Source organism: Anolis carolinensis, chromosome 5, assembly GCF_035594765.1.
Source record: "Anolis carolinensis isolate JA03-04 chromosome 5, rAnoCar3.1.pri, whole genome shotgun sequence".
Classification (NCBI taxonomy): domain Eukaryota; kingdom Metazoa; phylum Chordata; class Lepidosauria; order Squamata; family Dactyloidae; genus Anolis; species Anolis carolinensis.
Window position 1 is genome coordinate 150,235,558 of NC_085845.1, and position 17,500 is coordinate 150,253,057.

Sequence of the window (17,500 nt, forward strand, 5' to 3'; positions counted from 1 at the left end):
AACATTAAGATTAAAAGAGAATTGTTTTAGTCTGGAATATCAGCATTCAAGCAGATCTTGAAGCCCCTTTGTGACTGAGACAAAGCAGCCGTCTCAGTCCTAAAAGTTTATGCTACCAATCAACTTATTTCTCTCAGGGTGCATCTACACTGGAATTAAGGCAGTTTGACACCACTCCCAGGATTCCATACCATTGATACATAGCAGTGAAAGTGAAGTCAAACCATTAATTCTATAGTGTAGAGGAGTGGTTCCCAAACTTATTTGGCCTGCCGCCCCCTTTCCAGAAAAAATACTACTCAGCACCCCCTGGAAAGGGGACGTGGCTTAGAGGGGTGGGTGTGGCTCCTGCTCAAGAGGGCAGGGCTGAGCCTCTCACCTAGTCCAAGATGCAGGGCGGAGAGGGGGAGGTGGGCGGGGCCACAAATGGGCAGCCAGGACTGGGATGGGCGGAGTTACAAGCTCTGAGGCAGGGCTGAGCTTCTATCCCTGTCCTGCGGCACATGCCAGGACACGGGACGGGCTAGTGGAGGGGGGGGGCTCTTCCCAAGTGCCTGACGGGGCTGAACCCCTATACACCGCCCCGTGTTCTAACATGTGCCTCAGAGAAGGTATACAGAGGTTCCTGGGAAGAGGCCCCGCCCCTAGCCCCACCCTTTAGTCCTAAAAGGCCTCTCAGGAGAGGTATAGAGGCTCAGCCCTGTATCGGGCTCTTGGAAGGAGGCCCCGCCCCCTTCCCTCTGTGTCCCAACAAGCGCCTCAGGAGAGGTATAGATTCTCAGCCCTGTCTCGGGTTCTTGGGAAGTAGCCACACCCACTCCTCTAGCTCCGCCCCCTGTGTCCTAACAGGTGCCTCAGGTGCTCAGCCCTATCTCCGGCACTTGGGAAGAGGCCCTGCCCCTCCCCTGGCCACGCCCCCATGTCCTAATAGGTGCCATCACCGCCCCCCTCGATCACTGCAGCGCCCACCAGGGAGCGGTAGTGCCCACTTAGGGAATCATTGGTGTAGAGCCAGCCTCAGTCTGAAAGGTGCTACAGTAAGTAGGTATTAGTAGCTCTAAACTAGTGTACAAAATGCTTTACATAATTTAGCTTGTTCCTTTAATTTGAAACATCGGAGACTCCAAGAACACAATAGGTATTTGTTTTTGATCTGGCAACCATATCTAAACATGATTCTATAATACTGAGATAAGTACTTGAGTTCAGGAACAATGAAGTAAAATAGACTATTAGAATGAACAGGATAGCTATCATTAAAAAAGTACAGGTAGACATTTTTGGTTATGAATCAGAAAAAAACCTCGTTGACATGCCCACTATTGTTGAAATAATTATTGGTGGGGAAAAATAAGGTAGAAAAGGTTTCTGAATTTAAGCACAAAGCAGTTTTCATGTTATAATGGATTGTGAGGGAGGGAGAGGAAACTTTGATTCCAGTCTTTAATGTTTATATGTAATTGCCAAGAAAACGCTTGACATTTCTTTCTTTTCTCTCCCAAAAGAGCAAAAGAGATAAAGTTAGTGGTCTGTTAAACAGGTTTTATGGAAAAGAGCCAAAATAAATTCTGCTTGGTACTGATCTGAACTGGTTTTAATGTCACCTTTCCAGTTTTACAACTACCATATATACTCGAGTATAAGCTGCTCCGAATATAAGCTGAGGCATCTAATTTTACCACAAAAAAACTGGGAAAACATTGACTCCAGTATAAGCCGAGATACCAATAAAATTACATTAATTGAGGCATCAGTAGTTTAAATGTTTTTGAATTTTTACATCAAACTGTAATTTAAGATATGACCGTTCAACTCTGATTAAATCATTATTTTCATCTTCAATGTAAATGTGCATATGTATCCTTTTAATAATAATAGAGTGAAATAATAAATGTAATAATAATAATAATAATAAATGCAGTAAAATAATAAATGTAATAATAAATAGAGTAAAATAATAAATGTGTTAATAATAATAAAAATAGAGTAAAATAAATGTAAAAGTAACAACAATAATAGAGTAATATAATAAATGTAATAATAATAATTAATAGAGTAAAATATTAAATGTAACAATACCGATAATAATAGAGAAAAATAATAAATATACCATATATACTTGAGTATAAGCCGACCTGAATATAACCCCACCAGGACCCTCACCCGAGTATAAGCCGAGGAGGATTTTTTTCAGTCCTAAAAAAGGGCTGAAAAACTAGGCTTATACTTGAGTATATACAGTAATTTCTTAAATGGCACATAATAATTTTAGTCAACTAAACAGAAATGTTTAAAGTAAACCTTCGAGATGAATGAGATAAATGGCACCAGGTGACCTCAGGCAAGACATAATCTCTCAGCCTCAGAGGGAGGCAAAGATAAACTTTCTCTGAAAAGATCATACCAAGAACACTCCATGAACTGATTTTTTATTAGTTTCAAGGATTTTAACTGTTAATTTTAAATTAATAGGATTGATGTTCAATTGAATTGTAATGTTTGTTTATTTTTGGATTTTAAATTTTATTGAAATGCTTTGAATGTAAGCCGCTTTGAGTCTGCATTGTGGAGAGAAAAAGTAGGGTATAAATAAACATTATTGTTGTTATTATTATTATTATTATTATTATTATTATTATTATTATTATTATTATTATTGAGTTTTTTTAAGGTTGCCATAAGTCAGAATCAACTTGAAGCCAGCCAACAACAAATAAATAGAGACTAATGGATAGATTTTGATGTCGTTGGACACCTCAACCACCCACTTAAAAAAAATTGCCAAGGGCAGAAGGGTGAAACCGAAGCAATATGCAATGCAATTTAGAGAGCGGGGAATAAAAGGGACAGAGCATGTTTAGTGAATAGAGAATCCTTAGCAAACGATGAAGAAAGAAAGAAGAATAAAACGGAACAGCTGTGAAGATAAACAGATACATACAGTACTACAAAATTTTATGACAAGGTTCCTTTTGTGCCAGCATACTTTCAGAATACATTACCTTTTAGAATAACCACAGATAAGCAAAATCAGTTATAGGTTAAAATCTTATATAATATCCCGCTGCGGGTGTTAACTAGCTCCCATGTTTTATTTTGTCAGAACAGAGGAAGCTTTTCTAGTTGTTCATTCTTAGTTTGTTCTTAAGTTGAATGCTTTGTGCTATTCAAAACAAAAGGATGTGGAGTGGAATTTTCAAAACAATAATTTCTGAAAAGTTATGTTGCCTTTAAAAAAATTTATTTCCTTTTGTTCTCAAACACTAACCACTGGAATGTAAAAATACCATTGTATGTTCTGCATTGAAGTATGCTAAATTGTACTTCTAGTTTGTTTCTCAAATGTTATTTATTTTGCTTTTATTGCCAAATATTAGAGAATACAATTCAAAAACATTACACCGTGCCCTCCAACAAAGGGCTTCCTTTTGTTTTATCTGTCATGAAAAAGCACTAAAAGCTCTCTTTGAATGAAATTACATCAGCACTGATACTTTGTAGCTAAATAATGCATAGCTTAGTACATATCAAAAAGTGGGAACTCTTTAAATAAAGATAATGCATTAATGCAGAGCTATTGTTTAATTTTTTAAAACACAAACTATAACAGGTTTTTAAAAAGGCAGAACTCTTTAAATAAAGATAATGCATTATTTAAGTCTACACTAACCATAAAATACAGGTCCAAACTGCATTATATGGCAATGTAGATCCAGCCCAAGTCACACCATTGATCCATTTATTTCAGTATTGTTCACACCAACTGGCAGCAGTACCCCAAGTTTGCATTTAGATCCCTTTTGTATCCTTACCTGGAACTGGCAAAGATTGAGCTGGACCTTTCAGATATAAACCATGTAACTTAGCACTGAATCATGAGCTTCCTTAATATAAATTAATCGATGATTTAATGAGCCATAAAGTTAAATGTTTATTGCTATCCTAACCTAGCCATCCATTGAGATACAAAATCCAATTGTATATTTTAAACTCAATTCCACTCACTTTGACAGAACTAGCACCTCCCTTTCCTTTATATAGCCCCTTTCTGAGTACCCTAAAAGGAGCCCTTGGTGGTGCAATGGGTTAAACCCTTGTGCCGGCAGGACTGCTGATCAAAAGGTTGGCGGTTTGAGTCCTGGGATGGGGGTGAGTTCCCATCTGTCAGCTCCAGCTTCCTATGCGGGGACATGAGAGAAGCCTCCCACAGGATGGTAAAACATCCATGTAAAACATCCAGGCAATGTCCTTGCAGACAGCCAGATCTCTCACACCAGAAGCAACTTGCAGTTTCTCAAGTCGCTCCTGACATGGAAAAACAATCTATATATATAAATGAGTGATGGCATCATGGCGACCAACAAAACAACAAAACTACAGGCCCCCCAACCTCGAAATTTGGCAACACAACCCATCATCTACGCCTCTAGGTTGATACAACAAAAAGAAAAGAAAAATAAAGTCCTAATTAGAGGGAAAGGAATAATTGTTTTTATCCAATTGCTGCCAGTTACAGGGCTAATCTCTGCCCACTTGGTCTCCTAGCAACCAACTCAGCCAAGGGGACAGGCAGACTTAGGCCTCTCTTAGGCCTCTTCCACAGATTATCTAATTTGTTTTTATCCAATTGCTGCCGCTCCATGGAGTCATCCCACATGACCTTGGAGGAGTCTACGGACAACGCCGGCTCTTCGGCTTAGAAATGGAGATGAGCACCAACCCCCAGACTCAGATACGACTGCACTTAATGTCAGGGGAAAACCTTTACCCTTTACCTTAACTACCACCTATTCCTCAATACTTTATTTCCCATACCACCATACTTTGCCACAGCAACGCGTGGCCGGGCACAGCTAGTAGTATTCTAAAAGATTACTCTGGAGTGATGGGAAGAAAGGAGGGGAAAACCATAGATTCTGGCAGAATCAATGGGGTCCAGCTTTTGTAATCAAATGAATCCTGCCTAAATGTGTGTTTCGTTTCCTGTGCAAATTGGATACCCTGTTTCCCTGAAAATAAGACATCCCCTGAAAATAAGACCTAGTAGAGATTTTGCTGAATTGCTTAGTATAAGGCCTCTCCTGAACGTAAGACCTAGCTAAGTTTTTGTTTGGAAGCATCTCCGCCAAACAGAACGCCAGAGCATGCAGGATCAGTAAATGTATGTGTACCATACATGGAAATAATGGTAGTAACAATAAATTCTTGATAGGGTTCACAGTTTGATTGGTTATGCTGGTTTGTGGTGACAACTACTATACAGTATAAATGTTATTTTTTTTTGTTCAATAATAAATGTGAATTCTTCTTCATGGAAAAATGACATCCCCCAAAAATAAGACCTAGCACATCTTTGTGAGCAAAAATCAATATAATACACTGTCTTATTTTCAGGGGAACATGGTAGCACTCTTTAAGATGGATATATCTCTCCTATTCTTAAACTGACCCTGGCCAAAGAACTGTGACACATTTGATGCAAGTGGAATGTTTGCTTTGTTTTTAGGGACACATTGACCCAGGAAATATTAGCTATCCTTATTCAGTGTGGAAAGAAAAGACAGTAAGTTAAAAATATCTGAAAGTGTTGGGTTAAATATTTCACATGTTTAAGTCTGTAGGAGTGGAACACGACTATCTGCAGAACAGTTGATGCTCTGCCTTGTGTTATACAAGCTTTTCAATAACATTTCTACAATTCTGGCAGCCATGGCCTTTGCTTCATAACATCTTCAGTGTGCTGTTTTGTCTGTTTTTATCCAAAAAAATGTCAGCTGAATTAGATAACTAAGAGAAATAGGCTGAAAACAGGAAGATGTGAGTGTTTTAGATGAAATCATAATCAAAATATTTTTGATCATCGCGGTTCTGTCTATTCAGTTCTCTGAAAACCCTTTTATCCAAATGTAATAGTATGTCATGTACATTTTGTAGATTGAAAATTGAGATCCTGAAAGTTACATTATTAAGTCAAGTCACATCAAAAGTAGTCTGTTTAGAACTATGATTTACGACTAATGTTTGAGTAATATTTAGCAGAAAGCCTACAATAAAAAACCACTAAGTATGTTCATGATAATTTTTTGTTATAGTTTCCTTTAATCAGCATCTCATTTTAATCAGCAACAGTATTAGAACCATAATATTACCAATTCTGTTAATTCCAGAAAATTATTTCTAAATGGAATATCATGGCATAGGTTTCCATTGTTGGTTTATAACCTGTGAAAATACTACAAAGAACATGACCTAGAATTGAGTATGCATTTTGCAGATACAGAGGACTTAATCTTACTCTTGTATGACTAAAATACTTGATAATCTAGTGCTATTGTTGCATATAAAGATAGAGATCTCTGGATCACTGAATGGGGAGAAGAGGATTTAGGACCAACAGGTGGTCTTGAGACAGGCTGGCTGAGGGTCTATTCCCAGCTATCTGAACAGTGCATTGATATTTGAGGCGTTTCCTTTCCTTTCTGCACTTCTCTTCGGTTACCTCAAGAGTAGCAGACAGCCTTCCTTTAACAATGGCAATAAGAAATGACATTAATAGGACTATTAGAAGGATAGCTCAGTTTTTTTATTGGTTCCCCAAAGCTTTGGGTAACCCACGAAGAAGAAAAATCAAGCTCCTCTGCAAATCTTCTGGTAGGTTGTTTCTCTTCTCGGGGATGAAACCGAATAATGAAGTATTAATTTTTAATAGAAGTTAAATTCTTTCTCCTGTGTAAATATGTTAGTGGTCCTACTTTTAAAATACCTAATTCTAAGACATTTACCTAGAATTAAAGAATGTGAGCCTGACAGTATCTCTTGAGTACTAGATCTGAACTTAGCTGAATACCAACTGTTGGCCACACAAACCAGCACAACCAATTTGTCTGGGGAGGAAATCCTTTTGTTGCTGCTAGTGTCTGTTAACTACTTAGACATCTTACTGTAAATCTAGGACCGTTCCACACAGCCATATAACCCAGAATATCGAGACAGGAAAGCCCACAATATCTACTTTGAACTGCCACACTATATGGCAGTGTGGACTCAGATAATCCAGTTCAAAGCAGATATTGTAGGGTTTCCTGCCTTGATATTCTGGGTTATATGGCTGTGTGAAAGGGCCCATAGATCTATTTTTGCCCTATTTAGATAACATTCTTGCTGGACAGTCAGGGCAGTTTGATTCAACTTAATAGTCATCTCCATCTTATGAAATACTAGGATGTCTATGTTTTCAGATACTGGTACCTAGAATTGTATGCCAGAGATATTTCATGTTTTACGAAACTACAAGTCCTAAGGTATAATTGTGCTATAATGGTGTATTCTGAAAGAGTGATACTATGACGGCATCATATGGATGTTTTAGAAGTATGCTGCTGTTTGGTGAGGCACTAGAGCTCTTTGACAGAGAACTCTAAATTTCATGTTACTATATATTTGGTAGGATGGACCTATGGCACTCAAAGTGGTATCAATGTGATAATAATAATTTCAAAGACTCTGGCAGAAACCAGTGCAGGTGGTCCCGGTGGTGATGGGCACACTGGGTGCCGTGCCAAAAGATCTCAGCCGGCATTTGGAAACAATAGACATTGACAAAATTACGATCTGTCAACTGCAAAAGGCCACCCTACTGGGATCTGCGCACATCATCCGAAAATACATCACACAGTCCTAAATGCTTGGGAAGTGTTAGACTTGTGATTTTTTGAAACGAAATCCAGCATATCTATCTTGTTTGCTGTGTCATACAATAATAATAATAATAATAATAATAATAATAATAATAATAATAATAATAATAATATACTTTATTAATATTCCACTCTATCTCCCCGAGGGGACTTAAAGTGAATTACAGGTACATATATGGCAAATATTTAATGCCGTTATACAGTTGACACAGACAGACAGCACATAAACAGAGGTTTCCCTCTTTTTATGTCTGGCATCCGGCTATGCTTGACTTGGCCATGGGGAGGTGCGGTTGTTTCATTTTCCACGGCAGGAGCCTTCGGTGGCCTAGGGGACAAAAGCTTTGTGACTTGAAGGTTGGGTTCGCTGACCTGAAAGCTGCCAGGTTCGAATCCCACCCAGGGAGAGCGTGGATGAGCTCCCTCTACCAGCTCCAGCTCCATGCGGGGACATGAGAGAAGCCTCCCACAAGGATGGTAAAAACATCAAAATATCCGGGCGTCCCCTGGGCAACGTCCTTGCAGACGGCCAATTCTCTCACTCCAGAAGCAACTCTGGTTGCTCCTGACACGAAAAAAAAAAAAATCCACGCCAAGGAGCCTGTCATCCTTTCCTGGTCGGATTTTTGCCAGCATGTTTTTCAGGGCACCTTTTACCTCCCCGTCAATGCAGTACCTGTTTATCTAGTTACATTGTTGCTTTCAAACTGCCAGGTGAACAGAAGCTGGGCTGACAGTGTGAGCTCACCCCGGACCTGGGCTTGAACTGCCAACCTTCCAGTCGGCAGGATCTTCTATAGCTGGCAGTTTAACCCGCTGTGCTAGTCCAGCCCAATGTGACAGACTTGCTCTTCATTGTGTCTAATTCTATCTTAAACCTCTCTTAATGTTAGTGACTTTAAGAGATATTCTTAGTCATTAATATTGTCAATCAACTTTTACCTCTCTGAAGGCACTAAAACCCATCAGTGGGTCATGGTCCTAGTCCACTAGGGCTTCTTTCCACACAATTTTAGGTGAGGTGCCCTCTTTTCTTGAATTTAATTCCATTCTATTTGACTGAGAGACCTCAAGTCTTAAGAGAGAGAGAGAGAGAGAAGCCTTTTGCTCCATTTTCTTCACATTGCAGGCTATTTTAGAAACCTTTGAAAACTCTTTTTTTATACTGTATGGTAACTTCCATTGTCTCCAGTCACAAGAGTTATTAATAATGCTTGTTGGGGATTACTGTAAATAGATAATGCCCAAATACCTGGATGGCACTAGATTAGGAAAGTCTATTATGGCAATGGAATATAAAAAGGTGGTGCAGGATAATTAAGACAAGAGTGTATAACTTCAGAGAATTGCATTCTCTCGACAAACCCACAATAATAATAATAATAATAATAATAATAATAATAATAATAATAATAATAATAATATAATAACTTGCATCCCTTGTAGATATGCCACTGGGTCCCCTTCCCATGTCAGTGTCACAAAAAATAATTTCAGAAAAGATGGTATTTTACCTCTGCCATTTTCTTCTTCCTAACAATGGTCAGTTTTCTGGGCTGTATGGCCATGTTCCATAAGCATTCCCTCCTGACGTTTCGCCCACATCTATAGCAGGTATCCTCAGAGGTTGTGAGGTCTGTTGGAAACTAGGCAAGTGGTGTTTATATATCTGTGGAATGCCCAGAGTTGGAGAAAAAAGTCTTGTCTGCACTATAACAATAGTGCAGTAACACTGCAACAACATCATGGTATGACTGGTACCCCTGGTGGCACAGTGGGTTAAGCCCTTGTGCCGGCAAAACTGCTGACCTGAAGGTTGAGTTGTTGATCTGAAGGTTGCCGGTTTGAATCCAGGGAGAGCATGGATGATCAAAACATCCAGGCGTCCCCTGGGCAACGTCCTTGCAGACGGCCGATTCTCTCACACCAGAAGCACCTTGCAGTTTCTCAAGTTGCTCCTGACACAGAAAAAAAAACGAAACATAAATCAAAGTGGACTGCAGTTAACAACACAACTTAAAGAAGTGGTTTGGTTTTGTTGTTGTAATGTTGCATGTTCAGCACTAGAGGGAAACCAATCGTGCTAATCTGCGTTGTTTTACTACTGTAGTTGGAACCCTATGATAGGATCACCATAAATTGGAAATAACTTGAAGGCACACAACAGCAAGAAAATGTGTAGCATAGTTAATCTATGTTAGAGGTATGAAGATTTCAAACTTGCTTCAGTTTCTGAAAAAATAACAACCTGACATGTGTGTAATAACTTTTGGTTTATAAACTACAGTGGAGACTCTTATCCAACATAAACGGGCTGGCAGAACGTTGGATAAGTGAAAATGTTGGATAATAAGGAGGGATTAAGGAAATTAAACATCAAATTACATTATGTTTTTACAAATTAAGCACCAAAACATCATGTTTTACAACAAATCAACAGAAAAAGCAGTTCAATACACAGTAACGTTATTTAGTAATTACTGTATTTACGAATTTAGCACCAAAACATTGTAATGTATTGAAAACATTGACCACAAAAACATTGACTATCTAAAGGCAGACTGTGTTGGATAATACAGAATGTTGGATAAGTGAAGATTGGATAAGCGAGACTCTACTGAACTGATTTTAATAAATGTTTTAACAGAAGTATCTAAAAAAATCAGTCTGTTAATCTATTTATCATCTATCTTGTTCTGTTTGTATAATACTTAGGCCAGTTTGTAATCAAATATTTTAAAAAACTAAACAAGTATCTATAGCAAGTTCTGTATTGCATCCAAATTAAACAATCAGGTTGAAGCAGAAGGAAAGTAATTGTTAATGATGCAATAGAATTGGTTTAGATGAGACTCTGAAAAAGTGCTAAAATAAATTATTCTTTCCTCTTGAGTAGGAATTCCAGGCAACCCTCTGAAGAGAAAAACTTCCACAAATGACTAGACAACTGCTTTTACTTTCTCATTCCTTATTGCTACTAAAAGATAAAGACAAGGCCAGCACTATATGTGGGGAAAGTGAGGGAGTTGTTCCATTGGAAAATGCCGAAAGGCAACAGCATGGTGTTGCAAACATCAACTGTGTGCCACACAAAACAGTCCACTCTTCTAAACTGATTTAATGTCTTCCATTAAAAGATGGCATAACTAATTTTGAAAAAAAGATTAAATTGGCAATTCAGTTGGCACATGAAACTGGGGCTCCATCTACACTGCAGTTTCAGAATGCAGTTTTATTGCACTGAACTGCATTATATGGCAGTGTAGAATCATATACCATATATACTCGAGTGTCAGCCGATCCGAATATAAGCCGAGGCACCTAATTTTACCACAAAAAGCTGGGAAAACTTATTGACTCGAGTGTAAGACAAGGGAGAGAGCCCCCGGTGGCGCAGCAGGTTAAACCGTTGAGCTGCTGAACTTGCTGACCAAAAGGTTGGCAGTTTGAATCCGGAGATCAGAGTGAGCTCCTGCTGTTAGCCCCAGCTTCTGCCAACCTAGCAGTGCGAAAACATGCAAATGTGAGTAAATCAATAGGTACTGCTTCTGCAGGTAGGTAATGGCTCTCCATGCAGTCATACTGGCTACATGACCTTGGAGGTGTCTACGGACAATGCTGGCTCTTCAGCTTAGAAATGGAGATGAGCACCAACCCCCAGAGTCGGACACGACTAGACTTAATGTCAGGGGAAAACCTTTACCTTTACCTTATAAGACAAGAGTAGAAAATGCAGCAGCTACTGATAAATTTCAATAATAAAAATAAAAATAGATACCAATAAAATTACATTGAGGCATCAGTAGGTTAAATGTTTTTTGAATATTTACATAAAACTTTAATTTAAGATAAGACTGTCCAACTCTGATTACCGTATATAAGCCGACCCAAATATAAGCCAACCAGGACCCTTAGTCGAGCATAAGACAGGGGGGCATTTTCAGCCCTAAAAAGGGCTGAAAACCCTGGCTTATACTCGAGTATATACGGTAATCTAGTTCAATGCTGTTAAAATGCATTCTGAAACTTCATTATATGACAGTGTAGATGGGGCCTGGATGTGCATCTTGTTCAACTCAGGCAGCAAAATTTGTTGGGTTGAGATGTTTGGAATAGATCTTCTGACATTATGTCTGATATTATGGGAAGTATGTGGAACAAATCTCTGTCCCAAGTTAAGTAGAGTTTTTAAAAAAGCACATAAGGGCAAGAGAAAGTGATCTTAAAATGATTGAGATGTGTTCTCTAGAGCACACTGCAGCATAACAGTTGTATTTGGAACTAACAGGACTTTCCAGGAAGTCTTTAGTGGCAGCTCCACAATACATTATCATAATCTAATCTGAAATTTACCAGATTCAATATTTACTTATTGCAAAAGACAGTACAATATGAAAGGACAAAGAGGATCTCTGTTCCGGCAACATCCCAACCTGTTGCTACTCCCAGGCAGTGGGATATGATTTTTGAAACTGGACATACTTCCCAAATGTAAAAGATTATGTATGTGGGCAACAGTGTATGTATGTTTGTGGCTGATTTCCTATTGGCTCCTACTTTCAGAAAGCCCTGTGACCCCCACTGATGACAGATCTGGATCAAACTTGGCACACAGATCCCCCATGACAAACAGAAAATACTGGAGGGGCATGCGGAAAATAACTGTGAATTTTGGGAGTTGTAGTTCACTTGCATCCAGAGAGCATTGTGACCCCAAACAACAATGGATCTAAACGAAACCTGGCACACAGACAAACCCGCCCCCCCCCCCCCCAAATAACCAACTGGAGGGGTTTAGGGTAGGGATTAACCCTGGATTCCAGGATTTAGTTCATCTACATCCAGAGAACATTCTGAACCCAACCAATGATGGATCTGGACCAGACTTGGCACGCAGACCCAAGATGGCCAATTTAGAAAACTGTTGGGGTTTGTTGGGAACTGACTGTGAATTTTGGGAGTTGTAGTTCACCCACATCCAGAAAGCACTGTGAACCCGACTGACGATGGATCTAGACCAAACGTGGCACACAGACCCAGCATGCCCAACTTTAAGTACTGGTGGGATTTGAGGGAAATGACCTTGAATTTACGGAGATTTATTTATTTATTTATGTACTATATAAATAATTTATAATTTACTCTGTTTGAAAACCTCCAGAGAAGGAGACTCCATCATGCTCCAAAGCAGCATATTCCAGGGGCCGGGCTGTGGCGCAGGCTGGTGAGCAGCCTGCTGCAATAATTCACTCTGACCATGAGGTTATGACTTCGAGGCCAGCCCATGGCGGGGTGACCACCCGTCAATTAAAAAATAAAAAATAGCCCCTGCTCGTTGCTGACCTACCAACCCGAAAGATAGTTGAATCTATCAAGTAGGAAATAAGGTACCACTTAAAAAAGTGGGGAGGCAAGTTTAACTAATTTACGACATTGGAATGAGGAAATGCTGTCAGAGTGGATGATGAAGCAGCTGCTCCCCCCCAGTGGCCAGAATCGAACATCCCCTCAGGAGAAAGTTAAATTGCCTCTGTGTCTGTCTGTCTCTGTCTCGGTTCGATGTGTTTATGGGCATTGAATGTTTGCCCTATATGTATATAATGTGATCTGCCCTGAGTCCCCTTCAGGGTGAGAAGGGCGGAATATAAATACTGTAAATAAATAAATAATTCCACTGACAAACAGCAATTTACCATCAGGAAGTTCTTCCTAATTTTTAGGTGGAACCTCTTCACCTGTAGTTTGACTCCATTGCTCCATATCCTAGTACACAGAGCAGCAGAAAAAAAGCTTGCTCCCTCTTCAATATGATATCATAGATTAATAGAATCATAGAGTTGGAAAAGACCTCGAGGGCCATTCAGTCCAACCCCCTGCCAAGAAGCAGGAAAATCACATTCAAAGCACCACCATTCAGCCTCTGTTTAAAAACCTCCAAAAAAGGAGCCTCCACTACAGTCTGGAGCAGAGAGTTCCATTGATGAACAGCTCTCACAGTGAGGAACTTCTTCCTAATGTTCAGGTGGAATCTCATTTCCTGTGATTTGAATCCATTGTTCCGCGTCCTAATCTGCAGGGCAGCAGAAAACAAGCTTGCCCGCTCCTCCCTATGACTTCCCCTCACATATTTATACATGGCTATCATGTCTCCTCTCAGCCTTCTCTTCTGCAGGCTAAACATTCCCAGCTCTTTAAGCCGCTCCTCATAGGGCTTGTTCTCCAGGCCCTTGATCATTTTAGTCGCACTTCTCTGGACACATTTCAGCTTGCCCACATCGCTCTTCAATTGTGGTGCCCAGAATTGGACACGGTATTCCAGATGTGGCCTAACCAAGTCAGAATAGAGGGGTAGCATGACTTCCCTGGATCTAGACACTAGACTCCTATTTATACAGGCCAAAATCCCATTGCCTTTTTTAGTTCCTGCATCGCCACCTTGATTATCATTGAATGGCCTTTCAGCTTCAAAGCCTGGCTGCTTCCTGCCTGGGGGATCCTTTTGCAACATTCACACTTGCCTCAGTCAGTCAAGAGTTCTTTCTCCCATCCTAGACATTCCACAGGTATATAAACCTCACTGGCCTAGTTTCCAACAGATCTCACAACCTCTGAAGATGCCTACCATAGATCTGGGGAAAACATCAGGAGAGAATGCTTCTGGGACATGGGCATACAGCCCAGGAAACCCACAGCAACCCAGTGATTCTGGCCATGAAAGCCTTCGACAACACAGGTTTTTGAAAATTGTTTTGTTAATGTTCAGAGTTACCCTCCATTATGCATATATATTTGAAAACCAAACTAGCCAAGTCAAATCAGGATTTTATTATGAATGTTTATGAAGGTTGGAAATAGGACTGGCAGAATATGAGAATGTGTGCTCCTGGGCAGCAGCGGTCTGGTTGCTTTTATTGGTGCCGGCACAGCTCAATTATCTGAGTCTGCTTGAACAACATCTGCTGATCTGCTTGCCTGTATAGCTTTGCAGATGCTCTGTGATGGGAATGGCTATATACAAATTATCAAGCAAAATCAAGCTTGGGATGAAGCAAAAACAAATCACAGGTAGGTGGCAACTTAGCAAAGTGAAAGCTCTAGGTTCACACTATTCCTGAAGATAGAACAGGAGTGGTAATGAATGTAAGTGGTTTGTCCTGCTTCTCCTGGATGTTAGATTCTAAAACAAGTCAAATATGTCCCAGCATAGAATTGTGTTTGCTAGTTATGTTTTGGGTTTCTTATTTCACTTCTTAAGTTAAAAGGTAATATATTATGTTCATGTATTTTTCTCATCTGATTTGCAAATGTACTTCTAAAATCAAGATATCAGCTTGGGAATTGTCATTTGGCATCGTCTTGGTACCTGAGACAGTTCTTTATTTTATCAGGATGCAACATTTTATTTCAGCAGAGTATTATACTATGTATGTGTGTGTGTCAGTATTTCTGATTTGTTAATACCGTGCAAATCAGCATGTTGTAGGAATGTTCGGAAGAAGAATAACTACATATAAATGGACAAAATATGGTTTCAAAATTGGATTTGGGATAAGAGAATATCTGTGCTGTTGTTGTTGTTGATGATGATGATGATGATGATGATGATGTAGACCTTCAAGTCTATTCGAATTTATAATGAGCCTAAGGTGGCATCCTATCATAGGTTTTTCTTAACAAGCTTTGTCCAGAGAAGGTTTTATTTTACTTTCTTTTGGTGCTGAGAGAGTGTGACTTGTCCAAGATCACCCAGTGGATTTCTCCATGGCCAAGTGGGGATTTGAACCTTAGTCCCCAGTATCATAGTCCAACACCCAAACAACTATACCACACTGGTTCTTATCTGTGTTATTAACACTGCATTTTCCCTTAGAATCCAACTACCCATTCCAAAGAGCTTCTTTGGGGGAGGACACTGAGATGAGATTATGGAAGGAAAGTCTTAAAACCTCTGTTGGATTAAAACAAATCTCCAAATAATGTCGTCCTTCCCCCCAAAATATATGAATAAATATAGGAATCTTTCGTCTCCTATCTCTCATCACAGGCATATGATTGGATTGATGTTGTTTTCCCAGCATAGGTAAAGGTTTCCCCCTGACATTAAGTCTAGTCATGTTTGACTCTGGGGGTTGATGCTCATCTCCATTTATAAGTGAAAGAACCAGAATTGTCTGTAGACACCTCCAAGATCATGTGGCCAGCATGACTGCATGGAACAATGTTGTCATTGTTGGAGTGGTATCTATTGATCTACTCACATTTGCATGTTCTCAAATTGTTAGTTTGGGAGAAGCTGGGGCTAACAGTGGGAGCTCGCCCCTCTCCACAGATTTGAACCACCAACCTTTTGGTCAGCAAGTTCAGCAGCTCAGCGGTTGAACCCGCTGTGCCCTTTACATATTACGTGGCAAATCTCTGCCTGAGGTTTGTATGGCTGATATAAATTACTCCAAAAGTGAAATTTTGTATGCTGTCATTCCCGCCAATAAACACAATGAAAAATACAGTAAAAATGTATGATACAAAGCATTTACTAGTTTATTAAAGTGAATCTATTTTGGTTGCTCCTTCTGTTATTTCATTTCTGCTGGGAGGAAATTAGGGGCCTGCTACATACATGATTTCAGAAATTCTCATATTGAAATTAATGCTGAGAATATATATATATTCTTAATACAATTAGCAATATAGTCTTGGAATACTCTTTAACCAAAACCCAGTTCTCTAATTTGACTAATTGACACAAGGGAGCTCAAATCGGAAAAATCAAAATCCATAAATACAAAATAAATGAGATGCCTAATAAGAGTCTCTTAGCAATCTATATCACAGTATTTATAAAGAACGCTTTCCAGGCCTGCTCTGACTCAGGCTTGCCAAGGCAACAACAGATAAACAATTTTCTGCAGCTGTATTGACTGCAGTCGAAAACATAGTGTTTTAGCAAGAATTGGGTTTTTCTGTTCATAAGGTTGGTTATAGTAAAATTATGAGTTTCTGCAAAACTGCTTGTATTAACTGGGGTTCTTTTGAAATACAGCATATTTTTAAGGAGGAAAACCACAAAGCTAGAAAAGGCTGCAGCAGTTTCCTTTCGTCTGAACCTGTTGGGAAAAGCAAGAAAGCGCCCTTTCCTCTCCTTTCCCTTCTGTACTATTAGCTAAGTACAAGCTGCTTTTGCATTTAACACAGTTTGCAGCAAGGACAAAAGGGGAAAGTGGGAGGAAAAAAGAAATATGGGGTCATTTTAAAAGCAGCCAAAATGCTGGACAGCTGAGTACTACTGTTGTGCATTTGTATGGAATCGCTGTTCATTTTGTTTAGTTTCATTCGTTTTGGCTCATTTTTGCTTTCATCTCTGCTTCCGAAAAAACCAAAAATTTTCGGACCATTGGGAAAAAATAATTATAGTTCTCCTAAGGGAGACTGAAGGTTTGAATAGAGACAGGAGCCCAAAAATGTCTTTGCTTTCAAAAATATGTGTAATCTATAGCAAATAATAAGACTATCCTGTGGTATTTGTTTTCTATACAGCCCAAAGGAGTGGGAGGACCAAGCCAAGGGTATAGAGAGATAGGTAAAGGTAAAGGTTTCCCCTGACGTTAAGTCCAGTCATGTCTGACTCTGGGGGTTGGTGCTCATCTCCATTTCTAAGCTGAAGAGCCGGTGTTGTCCGTAGACACCTCCAAGGTCATGTGGCTGGCATGACTGCATGGAGCGCCATTATCTTCCCGCCAGAGCGGTACCTATTGATCTACTCACATTGGCATGTTTTCGAACTGCTAGGTTGGCAGAAGCTGGAG

At 39.6% G+C, this 17,500-nt stretch overlaps 1 protein-coding gene across 1 annotated transcript in view; it reads left to right on the forward strand.

Moving 5' to 3' along the window:
- Positions 1-6,515: 6,515 nt before the first annotated feature.
- Positions 6,516-17,500, forward strand: part of rassf3 (Ras association domain family member 3) — a 73,764-nt gene continuing 62,779 nt past the window's right edge. Inside the window, exon 1 of the mRNA XM_062982555.1 lies at positions 6,516-6,651. Within this exon, the coding sequence (XP_062838625.1) occupies positions 6,531-6,651 (121 nt within the window). The 5' untranslated portion in view covers positions 6,516-6,530. The remainder of the gene's footprint in view (positions 6,652-17,500) is intronic.